The following is an 11,656-nucleotide window of genomic DNA, read 5'->3' as shown; positions in this document are numbered from 1 at the left end:
TAGGGGCGGGAAACGGCCTTAAATAAGCAAGCTGAAACGAAGGGTTCGAAGGGCAGGGAGTATGACGCGATTGTTGTGATCCTTTCTGGTCTGGCAGCCTGAGGTGCTGAGCTTGGTGCCGCTGGTACTTCCGGGTTGTGTCACACTCCGGGCTCAGAGCTAGGTACGCGTTACTTTGTAGTACATGCTGAGTAGGAGTCTCTAGAACTCCGGAATTGACCTTGTGAAATATAAAAGGATAATTGTCCGTCATGTACTAGCATTCATGTACACATTAATGTTGTGTTATTGTGTCCCGTCTCCTAATTCGTTTCTTAGCTTACAGCATTTCAGCCTAATGCACATACGGTTCGGAGAATGAGATCCCCCATTGACACAGAATGCAGTTGGAGGCGCTGCTATTTGCTCCATTTCAGGTTAAACGGTGTTTGGGGAGAACACTTTTATTCTCCAGTGATTACCACTGTTTCAGATCGAAACACCTAGACAATACATATAGTCTTCACACATTACACCCAGACCAGTAAGAGATGTCCTCCTGGAAAACTTAAAATGCAATTTAAAGAGACTGCCAACCATAGGCATAGGAGAGAAAGGAATTTAGTGTGGTAATTCTTAAATTCTAAAATGTCACGCCCAGTTCTACATTTACCCAGGTGCAGTAACCCATAGTAACCAGTTAAGATGTTTGCTTTTAAACAAGTGACCATTAATGTTATCTGTTGATTGGATGCTAAGGGCAGTGGCACACGGGGAGATTAGTCGCCCGCGATAAATCTTAACTATTGTAGGGACTATTTTCCCCAATATGCCATCCCACTGGCATCAGTTGCCCCCAATAGTGAAGATTTATCACGGGTGACTAATCTCCCCGTGTGCCACTGCTATAAGGGATGGTTATTGCACCTGGACAAACATAATGCATTTTATTACATAACTCTGTTAGGGTAGAAACTACTTTTTTACGGCTACTAAACTCCAGAAACTACCTTGCCATAGACAATAATTCGAATTGCCTCTGCTAAAACATACGTAGAGACTATTATCAGTAAGTGATCAGTATTGTCTATATTAGTAGCTGTGACAAGTAGCTGCTGCTAGTAGCTCTGTGTGTCTTAGGGCACTGGCACACATGGAGATTAGTTGCCCGCGATAAATCGTAGGGCTCTGGCACATGGGGAGATTAGTCGCCCGCAACAAATCTCCCTTGTCACGGGCGACTAATCTCCCCGAACTACCATCCCACCAGCGAACATGTAAGTCGCCGGTGGGAGGGTACACGCTGCGCAGGCGATTTCGGCAAATCCCCAAAGTTGCCTCGCGAGGCATTTTCGGCGATTTGCCAAAATCGCGCCGCCGCGTGTGCCATCCCACCGGTGACTTACATGTTCGCTGGTGGGATGGCAACTGATGGCAACTCGGGGAGATTAGTCGCCTGCGAACAGGGAGATTTGTCGCGGGCGACTAATCTCCCCGTGTGCCAGAGCCCTTAGTTACCACAGGCGACTAATCTTCCCGCAATGCCATCCCACTGACAAGAATGTAAATCGCCAGAGGGATGGCATACGTGTCGCTTCGGTTTCCCGAAGTTTCCTTGAGAGACAACTTTGGGCGACTTCAGGAAACCCACCGACGATATACATTCATGCCGGTGAGATGGCAAGTCAAGGAGATTAGTCCCCTGCGGTAACTAAGATTTATAATGGGCAACTAATCTCCACGTGTGCCACTGCCCTTAGTGTTTAAAGGAACAGTAACACTAAAAAATGAAAGAGCTTTAAAGTAATAAAAATATAATGCACTGTTGCCCTGCACTGGTAAAACTGGTGTGTTTGCTACAGTAACACTACTATAATTTATATAATAAGCTGCTGTGTAGCCACGGGGGCAGCCATTCAAGCTGGAAAAAAGGAGAAAAGGCACAGGTTACATAGCAGATAACAGATAAGCTCTGTAGAATACAATAGTGTTTTATCTGTTATCTGCTATGTGCCTGTGCCTTTTCTCCTTTGAATGGCTGCCTCCATGGCTACATAGCAGCTTATTTATATAAATTATTGTAGACTTTCTGAAGTAAACACACAACTTTTACCAGTGCAGGGCAGCAGCACATTATATTTTAGTTACTTTTATACACTTTCATTTTTTGGTGTTACTGTTCCTTTAACAGACTCACCTTGCTATCACATTGGTATATATGTCAGTGCTTCCCAAACTGTGGCTATAGTAGTGGCATGGAGGGCCCAGGTTATAGGCCAGTTAGGTGAAGATTGGCTAGTTTCTTATGTTGCCACATGAGGGCACTGTTGTTTTTTTTTTTTGTGTTGACCCTGCTTCGATGTCCCAATGAATGTATATATGTTTAAACTTAGTTACACTAATGTTAAATTACGACTTGACCTTATACAAAATACATATTTTTAACATTTATTGTTAAGTACAAATATTTTGATACTGTGACATAATTTAAAGTCCCATTACAAGTGTTATCTTGTCACTTTCATCCTATGTTCCGTCAGTGAAGTGATAGGGCTAGAAGGGCTTTGTTTAATTTTTTTGTCCTGTGTATTTACAAGGTGTTGTAAGAGACCCTCATGGATCAAGACTACCTTGAGCCCTGATCCACTGGATCCACTGCAAACATGCATATTGCAGCAGAAACACCTCACTTGAAGGACTCCTGCTCAGAGATGGATTAAGGTCAAACATTGCCCTAAGAAAAGTTGCAATTTAGGGCTCTGTTTCACTGCTACCCTGTCTCAGAGATACATTATGCATTTCTGTTGTGCTGATGGATCCCCAGTACTTAAACAGCAAGCCAAAATGCTTGCTTACCAATACCAATGTTGTCTTGTTGACTTTTCTTTCTTGCCATAACTTTGATACCGAATACTGGTAAGGCACAGCTGGGGCCCTAGGCCTTGTTTTGCCTCACTTTAGCCTAAACTTTAATTGCAATCTGGTTGATGAGGTCAATTACCCCAGCTACTAAAAGCAGATTAGTTCTAAGGCTAGATTTTTAAAATTAATATTTAACACAAACATTTCTACCCATCCACTCACCTATTCATTTTCCTATATGCCATTCAAACTAATACATTGCTAGGATAGGAGCCCATTTCCTATAATATAATGCCTTGCTTGCTTTTTCACAGGTTTGTAGAATATCTGCTTTCTGCCACATTGTGACACTTCAGAACCAGTGGTTCACAGAAGAACAAGGGACAGACAGATTGCAATAGCAAATACATTTATAAATACCTAGAGGAAATAGACATTTTATCAGTACCATTCCTCCCTAGCCTGGTTCAATGATCTCTTTTGTCTGTCAGGCTGCTAAGCAAAAGAAAAGCAGTCAGACACACTGTTACTCTGGGTTTGGCTTGGACTAGACAATAAGTGATAGTAGCTGACCTCCACATAAAATAAACATGAGCACTAGTACAAGCACAGCACCCATGTATGTAACCACTGTTAATAGAAATCATCCGGCTCCTGCACTTGTTATCTGTGTAAATGAATACCAACACTTCATTATCTGTTGGAAAACGCAAACGTCTTGCAATATACAGGGGAACTAGATCAGTGAGCTTGTATTTTACAAGAGAACCCAATAGCTAGCCAGCTAGATATTGGCAAATGCAGAGACAGGCAATCCACGAGATACAGGATTTGCAGCTAACTACTATCTAGCATGCAAACAAAGCATATTTACTTTCACAACCTACACATATTTTATTGTAACACATAAAAGTGCTGGTGCTCACGAGAACTCTGGCTAATTAGCTAAAAACCTATTGAACATAAGTATCCTACAGTGTTTGCAGCCCCTCTTCCAGTTCATATAGTTAGATGTTGCTGTTCTGCATTTGTACTTGCAAATAAACATAGGCAGAAGATGCCCTCAATATCAAAAGTTGCCTTCCAGCAAGTGTTAAAGGAGAAAGAAAGGTAAAAACTAAGTAAGTTTTATCAGAAAGGTCTATGTAAATTCAGCCATAATCACTCACAGAAACGCTGAGTTCTCTGTCAAAAGATTTGTTGTGTCTCTTTTCCTCTGCCAGAGACACACAGCTCTCTCCTCTCTTCCCTCTCCTGCTCCCCCCTCCCTCAAGAATGCTAAGAACTCACTCCCCCCCTTAGGAATGTGGATCTGAGCCAATCTGCAGGAAGCTTCCTCATAGTCTAACTAACTGAGCATGTACACCGGTCTGGGTCTTGGTGCAGGAGCGAGAGATTATGGGAACTTTCTTTACACAGCTCAGCGTTTTTTCTTCCTGTTTGGCTTCTAAATTTCTGAACAGGTGAAATATGGGGAGAGAACTGAAGGGATGCCTGCAGCTTGAGATTAACTCTTTATTAGCCTTTCCGTCTTCTTTAATACTGGATCTTTTTGTTAGTGATTTGTGCCTGTAGTTTGTATGATTTGGCCAACTCATTCTCTGTAGAATGGGGAATGGATCTGCTTTTTTTTTAGATAGCCTGATGGGCAAGTAGTTTTTCTTAGTTAAATTGCAAGCGTACCAACCCAAAGTGACTAAGATGCAATTCTAACTTTTGCTTTTGAAAAAAAACACCTAGCACTTGCTTTTTGAGAATACATCAAAAGGGCAAAATAATGTGTTAACATGCATAAGGTAAATATCTGCTTTCTTTCTGTTTCCGGTCTGACAGTATGATTCCTGCACATATTCTACGTCCAACCTTCATCTCCAAAAAGCAGATTCGCCCAGGTGCATGTAGATATTTCTGGGGCTGGTTAAATGCAGTGTTTAACAAGTAGGTGATACATCACTAATTTTGTTTTGTTTATTAATTGTTTTTAAATGAATTACCTGAAATAAAAATATTTATATTTTATAATTTAGTGATAGCCAAAATATGGATTTTAGGGAAATCCAGGAGGCTTACTGAAAAACAGGCCACTATACTATATTTTTTATTTTTCCAGAGTTTATAAAAGCAAACAGTGCTCAATGGAGAAGTCACTGGGTGGTTGCACAGAGTGTCCTCGATTTAATTGCATCTACTTGATGCCTTAAGCAAGTCACACCAGGAAGCCACATCTGAGCCTATGTTTAAATTATCCAAACTACTGGCAGATGTCTGATTTTTCCGGTTATCCATTTCACAATGTACAGTTAGCAGTGCTTTATGATAATAAACAGGCTTTGGAAAGGGAAAACTGATATTTTCAGTGTTTGTGTATATTAAACACTGGAAACAAGAATGTTGAACGTAATGACATAGGAACAATGGAATGTTTTTGTTATACTGGAAATTTAAAGAAGACAAAGGCCATTTTCTCACTGGCTATATTATGTGAGTATATAGTTACTCCAGTTTAGGAAAGAGGCATCAGTGAAAAGACAAAAATACTTCTACCTTTCATCTAAAAAGAGCACAAACTATTTACTGCTACCTACTTGGTAGTATAGAAAATTATTGTTTTAAAGAACAATCCCCCTAGCTATGAAAGTCACAAAAAGGTTTGCCTTAGTGTGATAGTTTATGCTTGGACACAATATTCCATAAAATTTGCTTTGTAATTTGGGCTTTATGATTTAATACAGGGATTACATCCCCTGTATACCTTCTAAAGTTGTAAACAAAATACAGAATCCCAATTCTTATAGGAATGAGGCAGAACACAACAAATACTGCCAAGCAATAAAGGGAGGCTATAATTAAGTCTTCTGGGATATGAACTGTACTTATCATTACTAATTATTGTCCATGTTTTCCAGTGGATTTAATGACTTCTCAAGAAGTCAGAGAGAGGATTAGCGCACGTGATGCAGCAAAATTATGGGAAGGTATATTAAATAGAACCTCTGAATTAAGGGTGAATCCCCATGAGGTGTAGTAGCCTCTGTGCTACTAATGAAAAAATGATATTGGTAAAATTGATAATCCCAAAGCACACAGCCTTTTCAAAGCAAAGGCTAAAGTCCAAGACATTGTCAGCTGTGGTTTTAAAATGTTTTAGAACTCATTCACTTGTGACTCTTCAAGAAAAAGCCTTCTGGTGAACCCCCAGCACTTTCTGGTTGGGTTGGCTTTGGCAGCCCTATACATAGACTGTGAGCATAATCAACTCTTTGTCATCTTTTATCTAGAATCAGTCAGCTCTAGAAGCAGCCGTCTGTTTCTTAAGAGCAATAAGACACCATACTTATTATCTGTAAAGAGTTGGTAATAAAATCTGAGTGTTATTCATGCCCTGTCTATAATCACTAAACTTAATCCGGGATACAGAGTAACAACAGATAAACACAGTTACAGCTGAGAGCACAACTAGTAATTAGGGATATAAAAACTGATTAAAACTGCTTTCCAGTATCCATGCATATGTCACGCAGTATCTTTGGAACAAGGTCAGTATCTCAGTGCAACTTTCCAGATGTCAATGACAAGCAGCACTAATACAATCTCAACATTGAAAAATATTAATAGTATAATGTTAATGTTATAATGTATCTTACTTATGTGAAGTTTTAGATTTGACTGTGATATATAATTAAAAGGCATACATGCACACCACCCCACAAAATTATATACTGATGGTATATCCTACTTAAAATGGGTGTAATATTTTTATTGGCATGTCAAGATCCAGTAATGGCACAGAGTAGCCAAAGGAAATAGATGCAAACCAAAAATTTAAATCTATTGTAACATTCCTGTGTAAGACGCACAAAATAAGTGAAAGAATATTTTTAAAGTTAGCATGTCCTTAATGAATCAGTCTACCAAGAATTTTTAAGCCACATCATGTGTCTATAGGTTGACAATAGACATGACTATTGACACCTCTGAATGGGCCTCTGTCAGATTTCCATCAGGAATTACACTCAAGACTGGGGGGCTTTACCTTCTATATTAAACCTTTGCAGGTGCCACACAGTGTATAAGCCAGTCTTGCAAAAGTTCAGTAATGGTTTAGATTGATACAAATAGTAAGAAGCAATGGCACTCGGAGCAGTTACAAACAGGGCAAGCCCTTGCAAATTTTATAGCAAAAGTGCAATGTTTTGGGGCAGAAAACTCCCTTTGTCAAGCATGCCGAAAAGTTGCACTTTCGCACTAAAATTTGCAAGGGCTTGCCCTGTTTGTAACTGCTCTGAGTGCCATTGCTTCTTCCTACTTGTGATTACTAGGGATGGTGCCGATCCCTCCAGCACTGTCCACCTAGCTTCTCAACTTGGAGTGCCAAGGTGTGCAAATAAGGTCTCCTTTTTGACTACTTGTTCAATTGATACAAGACTACTACAGTACAATGGATATAGAGCTTTTTAAGGTTTGATATGTTGCATTTTTTGTTATATATCTTTTTGAGCCACTAAACTGCCACTTCATAAACTGTCCAGTGTGCTGCTGTAATCTTATGGTCATATGGTGTGGCACACAACACTAGTTGGATGCTAAGTGTCCTTACAAGATCCAGTGGCTGTGAAGAATAAAGCATGCTCTCCATTTACAGTTGCAACGGTTGAACCCACCTATACTGCAAATCTGTAACAACAATGTAGGCTGCTACACATCTTCCTCAGAAGCACTGCTGTTCATTAAATACACACACTAATCCATTCCCCTACAATGCAGTGTTCCTCAAATATCACCTCTAATAAGGGTCAGTTTGGTTTATTGGCATTTAATTTATTGGATTTAAATTCTTGGGTACAAATACATTAAGACTTTAGAACTCATGTTAATAATGTTACTGTACATTAAATTCATAGGGTTGACTACGAGCGCATTAAGGACTTTGGCCCAGACAGGGCAGCTTCAGAATGGCTTTTGCGCTGTGGAGCACATGTTCGATATAAGGGATTTGAGAGGTGGCAGCAGGACTACAATGGGTTACCCACAGGACCTCTTGGAAAATTCAAAATACAAGCTATCAATGCCACAGACTCCTGCATCATGTATAGAGGATTTGACCACTTGGGTAATAATACCAAAAAGAATTTAGCATTCAAGCATTCATACAGTTGCAAAAAGGTCTTTAGAGAATTCTTCAGTTAAATTAGTTCCCTTAATTGAGGTTTGTGCACTGCTTTTCTTAAGTCTTGTGCACTGCTCTTCCTAAGACAGGGAAACTAAAGCCCCATACAGGTTGGTTTAAAAATTAAACACCTTATTCATAAAGCTGAGGTGCAATACTCAAACTTAATGTATTCCTCCCTAATACAGCATTCTCTTGTGTCAACGCAAAGTCAATTTTTCAACACTTAAAGGGGTGGTTCACCTTTAAGTTAACTTTTAGTATGTTATAGAATGGCCAATTGTAAGCAACTTTTCAATTAGTCTTCATTATTTATTTGTAATAGTTTTTTAATTCTTTGCCCTCCTCTTTAAACTCTTTGGAGTTTTTAAATGGGGGTCACTGACCCCAGCAGTGAAATAACTACAGTTTTATTATTATTGTTACTTTTTGTAACTTTCTTTCCCATTCAGGCCCTCTCTTATTCATATACTAGTCTCTCATCCAAGGTACTCCCTGGTTGCTAACTTGGACCCTAGCGACCAAATAGCTGCTAAAACTCCAAAATGGAGAGCTCCTGAGCTGAAAATAAAATAACTAAAAACGAATAACTTCAAATAATAAAAAATGAAGACCAATTACAAATTGTCTCAGAATATCGCTCTCTATATCATACTAAAAGTTAACTCAAAAGTGAACAACTCCTTTAATGACTATACACCACTGCTAAACATTAATTGTACACTCAGGTCATTCCTGTACTGTGCATCACCTTATGTGCAAAACCCCAGAAAAGAGATGATTTATAGCATTGGCCAGTATGGTGTTCTACCTGTGCAAATAAATTAACCACAGATGTATTTATGCAGCTGTTAGACTAGCAGATATATATCCCTCTCTGTGGCAGGCCCAGAATGGCAATTTGTGGATTCTGGCAAATGCCAGAGGGGCTGCTGTAAGATGCCATAGGAAGTCTCTATTTATTGGGCTGGTGGGGGGAAGTTTGGGTCTCTGTGTGCTTGAAATGCCAGGGCCTAGTTTGAATCTCAGTCTGGGCATACGGGGTTACCATTAGGCTAATAAAATGAAGGATATGGTTGCTTTGGCGCTATCACAAATGTTACAAACATGGAAGTAAATATAACCACCCTTAAATCTATCTGACAGCAAAATCTACAGCAAAAACATAAGAGAACATTAAAGTAATTAGGTCAGCCTAAGTGTTAAGGATGGCTACCAATAGATGGTGAACTTAAAACTATATATGAGTATATAACATTTACTCCGCCCATGACCACAAGCTAGATTCTCTAACCAATTCTGTATAGATGGTGTTCACTATTGATCAGTTTTTCTAATAGACTAACATATCCTCCTGTAAAACTCTTTTCTATTCCATTATTTTTGATAACCTCCATCCTGCTGCTTCAGATGGGCTGGAGCATGTGGAAGAAATAAAGTTGTGCAAATGTATTTATATCGAGGACACTTGCCTGGAGAGAATGAGTAAGATAGAAAATCTACAGAACAGCCTTAGGAGGCTAGAGATCATTTCATGTGGGAATGTTACTGACAGAGGGATTATAGCTCTCAATACTCTCAGGTGAGTCTCTCTGCTCCTGAGCTTTTTTACACTAACTGTGGCTATTGTGCAAGAGAATTGTATGAACAAAAATGGAATAGAGATTTTTTTTGTTCATGTTCATTAAAGGGGGCCTTTAAAAAGCTAAATAATAAAAGTTATTTTCAAATTAAACATGAAGCCTAAATTATTTTGTACAAACATATCCATACCTGTTATAAAGGCATTTCAAAATCTCAGCTGTCAATCATATATTGCTTGCCCCACCACTATGCCTCAGGCATAGAAAAATGTATTTGAACTGAAAAAAATCTCTAAAATTCACAAATTTGATATTTGATAAATAAGTCTCCCTGTGTGCTTGGGTCAGTGCGCTAAACCACTTGCTGGGGTAGAGGAATATAGGTAGTAGAGGAAAAACAGGTGGTTACTTGGTGCATGTGTGATTGGGACACTCATTGGGCACACTAGAAAATCTCATTGGCCAAGGACCACATTGAGCCGTATATGCTGTCTAGCAGCTGGGCCTACACAGGCTCTCATGTGGTCCTTGACCTGTAACCAAATGTTGGATGGGCCTAAAAATGTTCTTGTTTGGCAAGTAAGCATGTTATGGCCTGCTTTACTTCCATGTATTATATGTGAGATAAGAACAGGTTAATATGATATATTGCCAAAGAATAGGGGATTTGTAACTGCATATAGACAAATATAAGTGGAGAAATGAAAACAAAAGAGATGGTGAGTGAGACCACTGGTATATTAAGGCCCATTACAGAAAGCAATGTAATTAAAACAGTGTGTGTGTATCAGAATTACTGTGTGTCTCCCACAGACATTAAAGCCCTTATTATGCGTTTTGTCATTTAAGTAAAGTTGGCAATATTGGGGAAAGTGTATACTCAAAGATTGTAGTAACTTTTTCATTTATTTTTATGTAGAAACCTGGAGTACTTATTTCTGAGTGATCTTCCTGGTATCACGAAAAAGCAAACAACTGTGGAAATGCTTCAAACAGCAAATCCCTCATTACATGTGGAGTTAGATCTTGACTAACGGAAAATGTACAGACTGTACTTCTGTGTCTGTAAATAAATACAGGACATTCTTTAACCCAGAGAGTCATCATTTTACGGTTAAAAGAGTATCATGACATACAGGAGGTATTTAGCTAAATATAATACCTGTGAGCTCCTTCAAAAAGGTTTGTGTTGAATCAAAAAGTACAGGGAGCCCTAAATGCTCATTTAAAAATAATAGGGCTCATATACGTCCACCAGGGCAACTTGCTCTTTTCCCTGCAGTTGCACGTAAAACCACTTTCAAGATAAGCTTTTTGCACTTCTGTATTATCGTTGCGCTCTGTGCCACTCAGTCCTTCCTGCCTTCCTTTCTGAATTGGGCAGTTGCCTCTGTTGATGCAGGTGAACCCTGGAACTACTGTCACTTCTGCCCAGACAGTAGCTCGAAGCAGCATTGTGTACATTTTGCATTTTGGCAAATCAAATCGCCCGTTTATGACCACCTTGATGCTGGAATTCTGGGAAAAAACAGTGCATTGTGGGGGAAAACATAGCAATTGTGCTCAAAATTGCACATGTCACACTGCATCTAGGTAAATGAATACGCCTTATGTTTTGGGTCCAGGCAATAATGTGCAATTCTGTGGTGAGAAGTGTGGGCAGATATGTGCATACTGTATGTTTGAATTCACTTTTCTTTCATTTCTCTTATTCATTCTGTTTATTTCTCTCTAGTGCTGTCAGTTCTACACAGCTGTGTATAGTGAATGTTAGGACAAAGCTTATATAAAGAACACTTTCCAATTTCAAACCAAGGATTATGCATGTGGTATATTGTATTCCTTTTTTTCTGCGGCAGTGTATTAGGATTCATTTCATCTTTGACCCAGCAGAGAGTATCTTGTGACAGCAAGAATCAATTTAAACTCAAGCACAATTGTTTTTCATTGTCATGTGAGTGATATACCTTTTATAATTTATTTGGGTTTCACAACAGTTGTAACTACAGTAGTACGTTGACCTGGGAACCTCCCTTAGTCATAATACAACAGTAGATTTTCACCT

The 11,656-nt window shown here is 39.2% G+C and overlaps 1 protein-coding gene across 1 annotated transcript; it reads left to right on the top strand.

Annotated features, from left to right (window-relative positions):
• Positions 1-123: 123 nt before the first annotated feature.
• On the top strand, positions 124-11,402 carry dmac2l (distal membrane arm assembly complex 2 like). Its single transcript, NM_001017243.3, has 5 exons — positions 124-163; positions 4,675-4,779; positions 7,743-7,951; positions 9,419-9,590; positions 10,511-11,402. Exons 2-5 carry the CDS (start codon positions 4,676-4,678, stop codon positions 10,623-10,625), a joined length of 600 nt encoding a protein of 199 aa, NP_001017243.1. The 5' UTR covers positions 124-163; position 4,675; the 3' UTR covers positions 10,626-11,402.
• The last annotated feature ends 254 nt before the right edge of the window (positions 11,403-11,656 follow it).

Source organism: Xenopus tropicalis, chromosome 8 (genome assembly GCF_000004195.4).
Source record: "Xenopus tropicalis strain Nigerian chromosome 8, UCB_Xtro_10.0, whole genome shotgun sequence".
Taxonomy (NCBI): Eukaryota; Metazoa; Chordata; class Amphibia; order Anura; family Pipidae; genus Xenopus; species Xenopus tropicalis.
The sequence above is the reverse complement of the archived record's forward strand: the minus strand, read 5'-3'. Positions and strand labels throughout refer to the sequence as shown.

Excerpts from the sequence above, each read along its gene's own strand:
- dmac2l (NM_001017243.3), top strand. The coding sequence starts at position 4,676 with ATGATTCCTGCACATATTCTACGTCCAACCTTCATCTCCAAAAAGCAG. Across the intron at positions 7,952-9,418 it reads TAGAGGATTTGACCACTTGG|ATGGGCTGGAGCATGTGGAA; the intron begins GTAATAATACCA and ends CTGCTGCTTCAG. Across the intron at positions 9,591-10,510 it reads ATAGCTCTCAATACTCTCAG|AAACCTGGAGTACTTATTTC; the intron begins GTGAGTCTCTCT and ends ATTTTTATGTAG.